Consider the following 14,687-nt stretch of genomic DNA (forward strand, 5'->3'; position numbering starts at 1 on the left):
GAGAGAGACTTTTACTCTTTTTGCAAGAGGTGATGGTTTTAAACAGAAAGAGGTGGTAGGGTCCCACTCTCCAGCAAGGGGAAACGCGTTAACAGCGGTTTAGGAGGAGCCGAGGCGTGCCGGGGGGAGCGAGAACCTGGTGTCCAGGCACCAAGCTGGGAAGGCCCCTAGCAGTCCTGTGTCCGGGGCTCTCTTGCTGCCCCGGCTGTGGGTCTGACCGGGGCAGGGCAAGCGGGAGAGCTGGCTGTGAGCAGCCATGAGATGGCGGCAGGTGCTCACGCTTGGCTGTCCCAGCCTGGGGTGCCTCAGGGGTGTCTGCAGGCACAGGAGTGCCTGGGTCCCGGCTCAGCTGGCAGAGAGCTCACAAGGAATCAGCCTGGAACCCAGCGCGGAACACCCCCCACCTCCCGGTGAGGCAGGACCAAGGGTGAGGGCACAACCTCCCTGTCCAGGACCTTGAACCCACCACCCGATAAGGGTGGTTAATGATCAGCGCTGGGGTGTCCCAGCCAGAGACATGGTGACCGATGCTCCAGGAGGGACACCTGGACGGACCACTGTCCTGCCCCACCACCCCAGAACCTGGTGCCAGTGCCAGGCTGGCCAAAGCGGACATGTCCTGCGTCCCTGGTCCAACACCACCACAGCAGGATCCTGCTCATGGGCTGGACAGCTTGGCCTGCACCAGGAGCTGGTGCCATTCTCTCCTTCGCATGAAGACAAACGAAACCTGCCTCTGGTTGTGTTGCCAGCAGCCACAATGGTCATACTAAGGTCTCCCTACTGTAGTCTCAGCTGGCAGTACCTGGAGGAAGTGCTGAGAGAGGCCCTGGGACATCTTAGACCCAGCTCCCCAGGGCACCATCCTGCACTGCTGGGGGACAAGGCAGGCACAGGGGGATGACAGGCAGGGGACAGAGGGAGGGCAGAAGAGCTCAGTCTGTAAGGGCAAGCAGCCCTGAAGAGCAGGCCCAGTGGTGAGCCTGGTGCTGATGCAGGGTGCACAGGGTCTGGGATGTGGTACTCAGTGCCAGAGTGCAGTGCTGGTACTGGCACACGTTGTGCCATGCCTGGTGCAGTGCCCGGTGCCAGTGCCTGGTGAGCAGTGCCCATGTGCCATGCCCAGTGTGCAGCACCTGGAGCTGGTACCAGTGCTGGTGCCACATGCTGCGTTGCACCGAGGGTGCTGTACCTGCTGTGCCATGTATCAGGGACTGGCTGCCAGCTGCCTTGTGCATGGTGCCATGCCATCATGCATAACGCATGGCACCACGCATTGAGTACCACTGATGGCAGTTCCGAGTACCTAGCAGCCGGTGCATGGCGTGTGATGATGCTGAGCGGTGTCCAGCGTCCAGTATTTGGTGCATGGGATATGGTACCCGGTGTGCTGTAACGAGCATCCAGAACACTGCAGCCGGTATCCATGGCCCGGTAGCAGGAGTGCAGCAGGCGGCACAAGGTGCGCGGTATGCACTGCCCGGTGCCGAGTGCCCGCGGAGCAAGAGCCGGTACCCCGTACCCAGTGTGCAGCAGGTGGCACCGCAGCCGGTACCGGTTGCGCAGCGCACCGGGTGCGCGATTCTCGATTCGCAGTGCGAGGTACCCAGTGCGCCGTGCCCGGTGCGCGATGCTCAATCCCCCGTGCGCGGCGCCCGGTGCCAGTGTCCGGTTGCCGCCCCCGCACCGCCCCCCGCACCGCCCCCGGTGCCGCCCTCCACCACCCCCGGTGCCTCCCCGCCCCGCTCCGTCCCGTGCGCTGCCGACGGAGCATGGCGGGCCCGAGCGGCGGGGCCCGGCGGCTGCTGCTGCCGCTGCTCCTGCGCCCCCGCCCGCCGCCCTGCAGCAGCCCGGGACCGCCGCGCAGGACCGGGGGCTCGGCGGCGGCGGCGGCGGCGGGGCCGGCGCGGCTGAAGGGACCGGAGGATCTACCGGGGCCGGGGCTGCTCCGGACTTTCGTCTGGCTCTTCCTGCGGGGCTACTTGCTGCACACACACCGGCTGCAGGTGCGCCGGGACAGTCCGGCCCGGGGGCTGCGGGACTGCGGGGGTCGGGGTGCGTGGGGGCCTGGGGACCGTACACGGGGGCGTGGGTGGGGGGGCTGGGAGAGGTGCGTGGGATGGAGGGGGTTCCGGGTGGGCTGCAGGGCGGATGCTGTACCCTGGAAGGGTTTGGGTGGGATTGAGTGCGGGCTGGGGGCAAGGGGAGATGGGCTTCAGGGAGGGGGAGAGCCGCCAACAAGTGATGGCAGGGAGTTGAGCGGGGGCGGCAGAGCAGGGAAGCGGAGGGCTGGGAGGTGGGGAGCACCCCGGCATCGTGGGTTGGTGCTGTGGCCAGCAGTGTGGAGAGGGGCAGCAGAACCCAGTGACCCCGGGACAGTCCAGCCAGCCCAGGGCTGCCCCAGCATACCCGAGACAGCCAGACAGTCTTAAGGGCAGCGATTCGGGGACATCTCACGGGGTCCTGGCATTCCCAGGCTCCCAGCTGTGACAAGCTGGAGGGGCAGCAGTTTGGGGGGCATGTGACCAGGGAGGTTTTTGGGCAGATGATACCCAGGCATGCAGGGGAGGGATAGACAGGGGTGTTTGTTTTCTTCTGTCAACACTTCCTCATTCTTCCGATGAAGCAAGCAATGGGCTTGGCTGTCTGCAAGCCAGGCAGCATCTTCCAGCACTCTGGAGCTCTGACCGGCCAGAGGAGCGTGTGGGATCAGGCCTCCCTGGCACCTCAGTGCACCAGACACTGCTGGTTGGAGAAGGGGTTGTCACAGGGCAATGGGATCTCAAGTAGTCATGTGAGCTCCCTCATGCTCCCTCCTGCCCTTGGGACTCTGAGCACAGCCTGGCTTTGCAGAAAGATGCCCACATGCTCTGGAGGTGCCTTTCTCCAGATCCCAGCAGCTCCGGATTCTTTCAGCCCTGCTCTCCAAGGCCTGCACTGTGTCAAGTCCTGGCTGCCAGCAGATGCTGGTGGGCAGGCTTCAACCCAGGCCACAGCTGCCCCATGCCCACTAGCTGCCTGCTGTACCGGGGCGGCTGTCCCTCCCCCTCCTCCTGCCACCATGCACGAGGAACGTCTCCCTGTGGTGACGAATCCAGCTGAATCCAGGCGCAGGCTGCGATGCAGTCAGTCACCAAGGGAGATTGTACCACGTGCATCCCCGCAGCCACGGGGAACGGGGATCAGGGCTTCCCTGCTAGGTCCCCCTCAGCTCCCCATGCTTGGCCATGCTCTCCAGAGGCTCTGGCAGTGCCTGCCTGGGATGGCGAGCAACCCTGGGACATGACCTTGTGCAGATCCACTTGCAAAGGGGTGCCCAGCTGCCCCCAAGGAGGGGGGCATGGTGTTCCCTGGCAGGGAGGCAGGCACGGAACCCTTGGGTGCAGCAGAGGAGAGGGGAGCTGCAGCCAACAGAGCCCAGAGCAGGACTGATGCTGTGGATGTCTCCCAACTGATTTGTGAGCCTGTGGCCCCAGGGCCATGCCCTAGAGGTGACAGGCTGCTCTGGGAGCAGTCCAGTCATGCCCTGGCCTGGCTCTGCCCTCCTACCGCTGATCATTAACCACCCTTTTGGGTGGTGAGTTCAAGGACCCACTCAGGGACTGTTGTCCCCAGGTTAATCAGAGCTGGGGACATGCTGGAAGCGTAGAACATGGACCTGCTGACAGCTGCTGCAATGGTCCTGCATCTCAGCACAGACCTGTGCTTGACTGTTTTCCTTGTCCCTGCTGTCCTCTCTTGGTCTTCCTTCCCCAAAAGACCCACCAGGCTCCCTGTGCATCTCTGGGACGGGTGAGGGACATGCCAGTCTGTGCTGGGAGTCTGTGCCTGGTGTGCTTAGTGCTGGCAGAGGTAATGAGCCTGGAGACACCAGCCCAGGCCATCTGCAGAGCACTTCAAGGACGGTGCCAGCTTGGAGAGTCAGGAGCAGGTGCTTGGGCTCAGCTGATGCTGGGGGGTCCATGGGATGGGTGCAGAGGGTGCTAGGCACGTGCAGAGCAGCATTGGAGCAGGGAGGGTCTGCCCCAGCCCCTGTCCCATTCACCCTGCTATGGTTTGTGCACTGCAGGTGATGTCCCGACGTCTTTATGGCCCTATCTGGAAGTCGACCTTCGGGCATTATAGGAACATCAACATTGGGAGCCCAGTGGTGCTGGAGCAGCTGCTACGGCAGGAGGGCAAGTATCCCATGCGGAGTGACATGGCCCTGTGGAAGGAGCACCGGGACACCCGGAGCCTGCCCTACGGACCCTTCACTGAGTGAGTCCTGTCCTGACTGTCCTCTGTGGAACAGCACACATCTTCTGTCCCTTCCTAAGGTGCCTAGGTGGCAGCTTGCGTTGCTCCCTCTCCTGCAAGCTGCATGTCCCCACCAAGGAGAAGGGCATGGCCATGGCCATGGTGGGTGGAAAGACCCCTGGGGTGGTTCCAGGCTGGAGTTGGGAGTGTTGGGACACTGCTGCCAGCCACTGCCCCCTGCCCATCCATGCACCCGGTGCTGAGCCTTGCCCCCATCCAGGGAAGGGGAGCGCTGGTACCGCCTGCGCCAGGTCCTCAACAAACGGCTGCTGAAGCCCTCGGAGGCAGTGCTGTACGCGGATGCCATCGGGGAGGTGGTGTCAGACCTGATGGTGCGGCTGCGGGAGGAGCGGAGCCGCAGCCCCTCAGGGGTGCTGGTGGGGGACGTGGCTAACCTGCTCTACCGCTTTGCCCTCGAAGGTAGGGGGTTCTTCCCTCTCACCCCTGCCCTGCCCCATTCTTCCCATCCCCCCGGAGGTCTGGATGCTGTCCGTCCCCTACAGGGATCTCCTATATCCTCTTCGAGACCCGCATTGGGTGCCTGAAGCAGCAGGTCCCTGCCGAGACCCAGCGCTTCATTGACTCCATCAACCTCATGTTCAAGAACTCCATCTTCGCCACCGTCCTGCCCCGATGGAGCCGCAAGGTACTGCCTTTCTGGGACCGCTACTTGAACAGCTGGGACACCATCTTCGCCTTCGGTGAGCAGTGATGATGGAGACCCAGCATGGTGGGATTGGACTCCCTAAGGACACTCAAAAGTGGAGCAGTCCCTGGCCCCATGTCCTTTTGGCAGCCCTTGCTCTGTCAGCACTGGGTCCCACTCTCTGTTCCTGCAGGCAAGACCCTGATTGACCGAAAGATGAAGGAGCTGGAGGGGCAGGTAGAGCGCGGCAAGGAGGTGTCTGGCTACCTGAGCTACCTGCTGGCCAGCGGCAGACTCAGCCTGGATGAGGTCTATGGCAGTGTGGCTGAGCTGCTGCTGGCTGGTGTGGACACGGTGAGAGCTGCTGCCAGGAGATCCCTGCTGAGCTTCCATGCCCAGGGGAACCCATAGGGCCATGCTCAGCCCAGCCCCTACAAGCTCTGGCCTGATGGCTAGGAGGCTGATGCTCCCCAGGGGCAAACCCTCAGGGATCAGTCAGGACAGATACTGTCCTCTGCTCTGCTCCCTGACATGCTCCCCATCTCACTTTCCTCTGTGCCTGCTGCCCCTCACCCCTGACTTTCCTGCACACCAGAGCAGGGGTTCTCTGGTGCCATACTGGAGCTGTGCTTGGTACAAGGCTGCTCAGGTACCAGCCCCAGTTCTCTCACTGCCCTTGATTCTCCACTCCCCCAGACCTCCAACACGCTGTCCTGGGCCTTGTACCACCTCTCCCGGGACCCAGGCATCCAGGAGACCCTGTACCAGGAGCTGAAAGCTGTTGTGCCTGCCAACCGGTTTCCTGCTGCTGAGGATATCCCCAAGTTGCCAATGCTTCGGGCCATTATCAAGGAGACACTGAGGTAAAGCCCAAGGTCCTGGTCATCAGCCCCTTCTCCAGGGGGGAATGCACCAAGGAGGCAGTATGGGAGGCTGGATTTCAGTCCCTCAGGACCACATATATCCACCTTCTCCCTAGGGAGCTGCTGAGAAGTAGGGGGTGCTTCCCCTTGTCCTGTCTGCAGCTCTCTCCCTCTGGGATCTCCAGATGGGTCCTGCTCCACCATTAATTCTTCCCATATCCCAGGGTCTACCCCGTGGTGCCCACCAACGCCAGGGTCTTCTATGAGAAGGACATTGTCATCGGAGACTACCTCTTCCCCAAGAATGTGAGTGGGGGCTGTGGCGTGGGGACCTCCACTGCCCTCAGTGGGGCTGGGTCGGGTCATTAACCCCCGCTTACTGCCCTGCAGACCCTCTTTGTCCTGGCACACTACGCGATGTCCCACGATGAGACCTACTTCCCTGAGCCTGAGCGGTTCCTGCCCCAGCGCTGGCTCCGGGGATATGGCTCCCCCCACCACCCCTTCAGCTCCATCCCCTTTGGCTACGGGGTTCGCGCCTGCGTCGGACGCCGCATTGCCGAGCTGGAGATGCACCTGGCCCTCGCCAGGGTGAGTAAGGACCGCCACTCTGGGTATCTTGCCATGAGCTGGGATGGGGGCCCCAGGGAGTCTCCAAGGCACTGCCACCCCCCTTCTTCCGACAGATCATCCAGGCATTCGAGGTGCGGCCAGACCCCCGTGGTGTGGAGGTGACATCTGTGTCCCGCATTGTCCTTGTGGCCGACAAGCCCATCAACCTGGAGTTCATTGCTCGTCCAGAAGCCCCCTGACTGCGCGTCCACCCCTGACCCTGGGTGCCAAATGGAGAACCCCCACTGCCCCACAGGGAGGGGCAGGCAGGAAGGCAAAACCATCCTCTGCCCAGCTTGGGTCGGGGGCTCCTAGCCCCACTGTGGGGAAGAGGGGGAGGATAAGAGATTGCCCCCAAATTGCCCCTGGGGCACTAGTAGCCCCCTATCCCAAATCAGCGGGAGGCTTGGGGAACTGCCGTGCCTTTCACACACTTCAGGGGGTTGTGTCCCCCCCATCCCGTGCCCAGCTGGGCTACGTTGGGGACCTGGGAACTCTGTCAGGGCAGGGGGAAGCAGGGAGGGGTTTTGCAGCCGTTCGGTGTCTCCTTCATCCTGTCCTTGTGTAGCCGCGCGTGGATCTGTGCCTGGAGCCAGGACATCTGGGTCTTTTCTGAACAGCTGACCTTGGCCTCAGAAGCTTCTCTGTTCCTCAGTTTGACCCATGCCTCCCAGGGGAGGGTTGAGCATTGGCCGGGTTTGGGGTTTGCACCTCTCCCAAGGGGCAGAGCTGGGAAAGTGAAGCAATAACACAACTCATCCCCAGCGATGGGAAGAGGCCTGTCACCACCCAGCACTGGTGTCATGTCCCCTGGCAGAGCCAGCCAACACAGGAGGGGTGTTTAGCACCCAGGACCTTCCACTATCAGCCGCTGTTCACTGAGATGCTGATATGGGGTCACAGGAATGGCAGGGCTTGCTCCAGACAAAGCAGGCAGAGAAAGATCAGCTCAGCACCCCCCATTCCCAAGTGGGGACATGGGGCTGATATCCAGGGCAATCACAGGGGCTCAGACCTGGTAGCAGCCACAGGCAAGGGGTGCATTGCCTCTTACCCAGGGTCCTGGGGCATGGGACACCCTAACAGTGAACCACTCTCACCTTCCTACTTTTTGGACTGAGGGAAGCAGCAGGCAGAAACCTTGCTGGCACCAAGGCTGCTGTGCCCCCTGAAGGGCCCTCACACTACCACTGTAATCAAGGCTGCATGTTCTGTTTCCCTGTCACCTTGGCTCTACCCCCCTATGCCCATGCCACCCTTGCTGGCATTCCAGGCTGGGTTCCCCAGCCCTGCCAAGCAGCCAGTACCCCCTTCCGAGTCCTGCTCTCTCCATGGGAGCTATGCCCAGCTTTATCCTAGAAAGGCAAGAGGCAGTTCTTGGATCAGACTCTTTGTTACAACGAGGCTGAACAGACCAATAAATAAATAAATATACCCTGCCCACCCCAAAACGTGCACAGGGTCCCCATGCAAGTGCCCATCCTGGTGCCAGCTCTGGCACAGGCTGTGCCTCTGCCAGGGAGCTCAAGCCCCATGTGACCTTACAAAAGCAAGCCTGTGTGTGCAGCTCAGCCTATGCTACCAGGCACCGGGCACAGATGGTGGGAGGGAGCAACAGTGGAAACGCTCAAATCCAGCAGCAGGATGGGAGTGGGGTGACCAGGTCTTCTGGGGCTGTGTGGGTCTCTGTGCCCAGCCACAGGCATGTAATGGCTCCTCCAGCACAGTGCCCATCAAGCATCACTGTGTGCTCACTGGCAGGAGGCACCCCTGGGCCCCCTTTTCCACACTTTCTGCCTCCCCAAGGCTGGCAGGATCTGGCCCTGGACTCAAGACGAGCCCCAGGACTGGGGTGAACAGGCAGATCCTCCCTGCAGAGAGCCTTCAGGCCAAAGCCTCCTTCTCACAGGCCATGCAAGAGACTCCCGAGTCAGACAAGACAGTGGCACTTCCTGGTGTCTTCAGAGTGAGGATCGATGGAAGCCTGCAGGGCAAGAGAGCATGCGAGGCCATAACCCCAAAACAGTGCTGGACTGGGCACCCTGTGGCATTGCCCTCCCAACCCATCCTGGTGGACACTGGGGTCTCGCCTCCATTCCTGGCTTGAATGCAATCTCTGTGACAGGAGGGAGGGCAGCTGGCCTGGAGAGGGCCCCCTGCAGCTCCTGATCCAGCCACCCCTGTGGTCACCAGGGATGGGGTAAGTGAAAGCACCTTGACTGGGAAATGGGGAGAGGAGGGTTGTGTGTGTGACTAACACACACCACTCCCAGTCCCCTCCTGTCCAGAGCAGCTGAGCACTGCTGGGGGAACTGGTGGACACAGGCCTGTCCCAAGTCCATTCTCCACCACTACCCCAAAAAAAAGCATCGTTACCTTTGGAAAGCAGCTGGGACCCAGGGCCAGCTTCCCCCTCCCCATTTCAGCCCTAAAGAGCTGCCACAGTGGGTGCAAGCACAGTGCCCACCTATCACCAGTGAGGACTTGCCAGGCAGTGGGTGAGCAGAGCCAGCTGCAGGCAGTTGGGCAGCATGGTCCCAGTGCTACCTGAGAGTGAACCTGTCCCTGGAGCAGGCAGTTTTGGGGCTGCTGCAGGTGGAGGGGTTGGGGGCCTCTGCCAGCCGGGGCCCATGGGTCAGCTGTGGTGCGCACATGGCTAGTCAATAGCAGCACGTCATGAGGGTGCAAGTGGAGATCTGTCCCTTCTGTGTCCCCCGGGAATGGCACTGGAGGTGCTCAGATCGCAGGGTTTGAGGCGAGATTAAAAATAGACTTTTATCTTAGGGTGCATCACACCCCAAAACCCTCATCCAGCCCAAAGCCCAGAGACCTGCAAAACCTGCCTTCCACACACTGCTTGAATGGGAGTTTAGGGGGGCTGTCTTCATGGCAAATGTCCTCATCCTTCCTCACAGACACCAGGGATCCCTGTGATTCTTGTGTACCCCAGGACAAGCAGCATCTGGGTCCTGCTGTCCCCACCTGTGCGCCCAGCACTTCCAGACCCCAGCCCCAGTCTCCTTCATCCCCCAGGGCCGGTTTGGCTGGGGTGGAGGCAGGTGGTCTGAGCAGGGAGGTGGCCAGGTGCAGGTGACCCAGTGTCAGGGAGGGAACAGGCCCACAGTGACAGGGGACAGCACCTACCTGAAGTGGAGAGAAATGGAGAGTGCAAGTGGAGAAAGATGGAGCGCCGTGGCCTAAGAGTTAAGAGCATCGATACCTGCAGGAGTGAGCACAAGGGCCTGGAGGACGTCAGAGAGGGAGACAATGCCCCGCGGGTACCGGTTCTCATCTACCAGAACCAGGCGATGGACCTGTGGGTGCAGGCAGAGCATCACGGGCAGGCTGGGCAGCTGGCAGCTGTGGCTGGTGCTGGCACAAGGCACCCCAGCCACTCACCTGCTCCTTGGCAAGGCGGTCAATGATGTCCTCCATGTGCTCATGGGGGTAGCAGGTGATGACCTCCTCCAGGCAGATACTGCGCTGCCGCAGTGCCTCTCGCACACTGATGTCCAGGTTGTTGTAGGTCTTCTGAGCTGCCAGGTGCTGTGGGAGGTGTGACCCCAATGTGTCCTCACACCCCGTTGTGCCAATGCAGAGGGGACACTGAGTGCTGGGGATGCACAGAGCAGATGTGCACTGGCGTGTGCAGGACACTGCATTTGGGGTGGGTTTACACGGGCACAGATAAATGTGAACACCCCCTACCAGCGCATGCAAGGGGCCACATTTTTGTCCAGGTGTGCAAACACACAGGGTACTCACAATGACATCAAACCGGGAGTACAAGCCAACCACTTGCCCTGCAAAGAGAAATAGTGCAGTAGCTGGGGAGGGGGCCTTGGGGATCATTTGCCATGTTCCTTGCACACCCCAAGGGGCAGCCCAAGGGCCAGGAGAGGGCTTTTGGATGGGGATGGGGATGGAGCTGCTGACAGAGGGAAATGAGGGGGTCACTTTCCTCCTCCCCAGGTACCGGCATCATTGATGACGGGCAAGGCAGAGACACGGCGATCCACGAAGATCTCCAAGGCAGTGTAGATCGGGGCAGTCTCAGGCACAACAGCCAGGTCACGAAAGGTGCCAATGCGCAGCTCCTGCACTGTTTTTTTCAGGAAGCGTGGCTTGGGAATGGTAGAGCCCTGCAATGGGTCAGGGCAGGGCTTGGCTGGCATCTACACACATTTTGACACCTTTGTTTGTGCCCCTAGACACCTGCCCTGTGTGTGCACACAGCCCCGGCACTCACAAAGATGTGGAGAAACTTGAGGATGCGCTTGTGCGTCAGGATGTGCAGGACATTGCCCGAGACAGGCTCGATGACAGGCAGGCGGTGGATTTTATGCTTGATCAGGGAGTAGACAGCATCAAAGAGGCTGTGGGTGATGGGGACATCGTGGTGGGATAGGGCTGCAACACAGGCACACACACCCTCACCCCAAGGGGTGTACTCACCCCCAGTGGACAGGCTCTCACCTATTGCTTGGGGAGAGGTAGACCAATGGCTTGAAGGAGCCCTGCAGGTACACCTCTGCCAAGGGAGAGAGGTGGAAGAGGGGGTCCTCCAGCCCTCTCATGCAGCCCCACAACCCCAGAGCTCACCTCCATGCCCTGTGCAACATCCCCAGCCCAGCCACCCCTATCACCCATGATTTTTACCTCTCCATGTCTCAATCTTGTGCTCCTCCACCTCGTAGATTTGAACCTGAGGGCAGGGAAATGCTCTGTTCATGGAGGCTCCATGGGGGACTGAGGGCACTGTGAGACACTGCCCCCTTCCCCAGGCATCCCACCCCATCACCCTAAAAACAGGAATTACATTTTCAGTGCCAGGCAGAGGGGCAAGAAGCAGATGCTGCCCTGGCCCAGAATCATCCCCTGGTCACAGTCTAGTGATGAAGAGGAGACAAGGAGAGGTGGGGACAGCCCCTCCCTGGCCCATGTATGCCCCAATCCCCCATGCCCTCCCCACCGCACTCACCAGGGGTGAGCGGTAGTAACGGTGTAGGATGTTGATGAAGTCGGTGATGGTGAGCATCCCTGTGGAGACACGTGGGGCTGGCAGCACTGCCTGCACCCTAACTGCCAGGCCAGGGAGGGGGCCAGGCAGCACTGCTGGCACTCACCCACAAAGCTCTGTGTCTTGCTATCCCAGAGTGGGGCAGCACGCACCCCATTGGCCACCAGTGCCACAAAGGCTTTCTTGATCTGCTGACAGAGTGGAAGGGGATCAGGGGGTCCCGAGCCTGCTCCTCCTCTACCCATCCCCACTGATCCCCCGCTTTGCCACCTCCAGGGAGATGTCGAAGACGACAAGCTTGCAGCTGGTGGGGATGGCATCATAGCAGCAGTGGCTCCGTAAGAAGTGCATGTAGACCTCGGCGTCAGGGCTCTGAAACTCACTTTCTGGGCCCAGCCCCAGTATCTCATTTCCCAGTGTGAAGGTGACAGATCTCCTTTGCCTGTATTCTTCCTCCTCCTCTTCCTCCTCCCTGGGGCATAGGGCCTCCGGGAACTCTGCAGGAAAAGCCATCCCAGCCCCAGCCAGTGAGCTGAGATGCTGGGTCTCAGCAACTTCCTGCCTGGGGGGAGCAGGGGATGCTCCCAACAGAGTCTCCCTGTTCCCTACTCCACAGGGGCAGCACAACAGCACTGCAGTTCTCCAGCCTGGGGTGCACTTCAGCTGAGGAGTGGGGTTGACGAGGGGTATGGGCAGGGTGGGCAGAGGACTGATGTACTCATCACACGAGTAAGGTAGTTCCCCCCTCCTACACACCTAGGCTCTACCTGCTACCCACCTTCCTCCTCACAGCAGGAAGCAGCATCCAGCAGCGCCACCTGAGAGGGCACACAGCAAGGAGGGGTCAGCAGGAGTCCAGCCTTTCCCCCACCCATGGATGCTGCTTGCATCCACCCGGTTACTCCGGCCCACCCAAGCCGGACAGAGAGGACTGTCCTTTCAGGGTGGGGATGTGGGCGGGGCCTAGCCCCCAGTCCCCTCTGGGCAGCCCCCTGCCAGTGCAGGATCCCCAGAGCCTGCAGTCTGCCTGGTGGCTCCAGCCCAGGGCACCCAGCTTGTTTCCCTGCTCTGGGGGGTCAGTGGGGGTCTCCAGAGAAGGGCAGGACAGGGCATGAATGGCAGGACCTCCCGCCTTCTCTCTCTGCTGTTAGAGCCCAGCAGGTCCCACAGTGGCTCTGAGCCCATCTCTCCCAGCCTCAAGGTGTAAATCCTGGTCTTGCTTCTTCCCGTGCCGGGAGCCTCGCCAGCCCCACCGGCTTCCCCCAGGGACCAGGTCGTCCCAGGAGACCTACAATAATGAGGGGGCAGCCCCAGAAGGGAGGTCACAGGGCCGGATGGCTGACCCCGTGCTCCCCAGTCCCCATGAGACTCTACCATAACACAGCAGCACGTGCAGAGGGAAGAGCAACCCCGGCCACAAACGTACCTGACAGAGCTAATGTCTACAGGCCACCCTAAAATAACGAAGGCACAGGAACAGGGACTGCTCCCTAAGGAGCCCAGAGCCAGCCCCGGGAAGGAGACCCTGCATACACGTCCCCCAACCCTTCCCAAGGGGCTGGGGACAGCTGGGACAAGGGCGTCCTTGTCCCCATGGCTCCATGTCTGTGGGAAGGGGCCCGCCAGCCCCCCATACTCCCCCACCTCGGGGATGGCCTGTCCCCGAGCGAGGGGCTATCGAGCCGGGCCCCCCACCCGGCCCGGCGGTACCTGGGACACAGCGGGGCCGCGGAGCCGCTCCATGCTGACTATCTGCGGGGCAGCGCTGCTATTCTGGGCCCGCGGCTGGCGTGGCCCCGGCAGATAGGGTGTCAGCGAGCAATGCCAGCCGTGCCCCCGCCACCGCCGCGGGGGGGGACACCGCCGACACGGCCACGCAGCGCCTGCAGCCCAGGGCTGGAGGGGGGGGCCGCGGCTCCGAGGAGAGCGTTGGCCCTGGGGATCCGAGGGAAGGGGTGATGGAGGGGTGGCTGGGGGCAGAGAGCGAGATGACACCCCGCTCCGCGGACCCCCGTTCTCCAGGAGCGGTGCTCAGCGCCCTGCTCGCCGGGTGGTGCCCCCGCCCCATCGCGGGTGGGGAACACGTTGTGTTCCACTCCCGGAGGTGTTGAAGAAGGGCTGGGTCCAGTCACGGGCTGAGAGGCGGCCAGAGCGGCTGCGGATCCCTCGCCCTCGACGCTGGCCAGCCCTGCCTGCCCCTGCCAGCCCCTGCCCAGGGTCCTGCTGCGGCTCACTGTGCACAGCCACCCCGGCCCCACGGCGGGGGCAGCCTGACCTGCTGGGGAACTTCCTTGCCGCCTGCCCGCCCTCCGCCCTCTCTCGGCTCCATTTCTATTTCAGGGAGGTTCAAATAACACCTTGGCCAGCTGTCGGGCCGGCCCGGCGGAGCCGTGGGCGAGCGGGCTGGTGGCTGCCGGGTCAATGGGACAGGGCTCTGCCTGGCTCCAGGGGACAGCTGGAGACACTGGCCCGTGGCGGGGTGGAAGGAATCCCCTGGTGCTGCCTTACGGCAGGCGGGAAGAGGAGGGACGAGGCCGAGAGCTCGGTACTGGGGTGACAGGAGGACACAGCCGGGTGGCCCGTGCCCCGCAGCGGTGCAGAGAGCGATGGGGGCGGGCCGCTACAGCTGTGCCGTGCAGAGCAGCCTGGCTCCAGCCTGGCCATCGCGGGTGCTGGCAGCAGGGAAGGGAGCAGGCATCTCCACTTTCGGAGGCTATTTTCAGGTGCTGGAGAGAAGCCGAGGAGAGATGAGATTGTCACCAAGGAGACCGGAGAAACAGGGCCCAGTGCCGGGAAACGGGGGGCTGCAAGGAGAGGGGAAGAAAGGGCTTTCTGTAAGCCCCAGGGCCCACACAAGAAGCTCAGCATCTCCTCTGGTCCCCAACAACCTGCCCAAGCGGCCAGCATCCAGCTAGCAGGCTGGGGCAACGTAACCCTGTACAGGCACCCAACCCTTCCTCCTCCTACTGTAAGGCTGGACTGCTCTGTTCCCCTTGGTTACAGGTCCACAGGAGAGTCCCTAGGACATAAGGCAGTGATGCTGGGAGCTGCTCCTCCACACAGGGGGGCACACACACCTGCCCCCCAGGGCAGCAAGAATTACCCGTGCTCAGAGAAGGACAGGGAAAAAGGGGGGTGGTAGCACAAAGCAACCCTGTCCAGAGCCCAGTGAAGTCCCGTGGGAAGAGCTGAGCTGCATCCCAGACACAAAGAGATCAGGGAAAGAGAGACAGATGAGAACAAGGAG

The 14,687-nt window shown here is 61.9% G+C and overlaps 2 protein-coding genes across 5 annotated transcripts; one reads left to right on the top strand and one right to left on the bottom strand.

Moving 5' to 3' along the window:
* The first annotated feature begins 1,772 nt into the window (after positions 1–1,772).
* On the top strand, positions 1,773–7,058 carry LOC108502431 (sterol 26-hydroxylase, mitochondrial). The gene is made up of 9 exons (XM_017825384.1): positions 1,773–2,006; positions 4,070–4,260; positions 4,520–4,719; positions 4,803–5,000; positions 5,139–5,299; positions 5,642–5,808; positions 6,033–6,114; positions 6,199–6,399; positions 6,495–7,058. Exons 1-9 carry the CDS (start codon positions 1,773–1,775, stop codon positions 6,618–6,620), a joined length of 1,560 nt encoding a protein of 519 aa, XP_017680873.1. The 3' UTR covers positions 6,621–7,058.
* A 739-nt stretch (positions 7,059–7,797) lies between these two features.
* On the bottom strand, positions 7,798–13,183 carry PRKAG3 (protein kinase AMP-activated non-catalytic subunit gamma 3). 4 transcript variants are annotated; one of them, XM_017825388.1, is made up of 13 exons: positions 13,151–13,183; positions 12,219–12,258; positions 11,711–11,937; positions 11,547–11,628; positions 11,402–11,460; positions 11,080–11,125; positions 10,897–10,951; positions 10,670–10,796; positions 10,397–10,562; positions 10,186–10,223; positions 9,820–9,966; positions 9,565–9,734; positions 7,798–8,404 (listed from the first exon to the last, which is right to left on the bottom strand). In XM_017825388.1, the coding sequence occupies exons 1-12, from the start codon at positions 13,181–13,183 to the stop codon at positions 9,618–9,620; spliced, it is 1,137 nt and encodes a 378-aa protein (XP_017680877.1). In that variant the 3' UTR covers positions 7,798–8,404; positions 9,565–9,617. The 4 variants fall into 4 exon arrangements, with proteins under 4 accessions (XP_017680877.1, XP_017680874.1, XP_017680876.1 ...); XM_017825385.1 differs by lacking the exon at positions 13,151–13,183 and having other exon boundaries at positions 12,219–12,336; XM_017825387.1 differs by lacking the exons at positions 7,798–8,404; positions 13,151–13,183 and adding an exon at positions 8,910–9,356 and having other exon boundaries at positions 12,219–12,338.
* Positions 13,184–14,687: the final 1,504 nt, after the last annotated feature.

Source organism: Lepidothrix coronata, unplaced genomic scaffold (genome assembly GCF_001604755.1).
Source record: "Lepidothrix coronata isolate B3197 unplaced genomic scaffold, Lepidothrix_coronata-1.0 Scaffold118, whole genome shotgun sequence".
NCBI lineage: Eukaryota > Metazoa > Chordata > Aves > Passeriformes > Pipridae > Lepidothrix > Lepidothrix coronata.

Bases quoted from the DNA above. Each gene is read 5' to 3' on its own strand.
- LOC108502431 (XM_017825384.1), top strand. From the start codon at position 1,773: ATGGCGGGCCCGAGCGGCGGGGCCCGGCGGCTGCTGCTGCCGCTGCTC. The intron at 2,007-4,069 runs GTGCGCCGGGAC...TGTGCACTGCAG, and splicing joins TGCACACACACCGGCTGCAG to GTGATGTCCCGACGTCTTTA. The intron at 6,400-6,494 runs GTGAGTAAGGAC...TTCTTCCGACAG, and splicing joins TGCACCTGGCCCTCGCCAGG to ATCATCCAGGCATTCGAGGT.
- PRKAG3 (XM_017825385.1), bottom strand. From the start codon at position 12,330: ATGCAAGCAGCATCCATGGGTGGGGGAAAGGCTGGACTCCTGCTGACC. The intron at 11,126-11,401 runs GTGAGTGCGGTG...CCCTGCCCTCAG, and splicing joins GTTACTACCGCTCACCCCTG to GTTCAAATCTACGAGGTGGA. The intron at 9,967-10,185 runs GTGAGTACCCTG...CACCTCCCACAG, and splicing joins ACTCCCGGTTTGATGTCATT to CACCTGGCAGCTCAGAAGAC.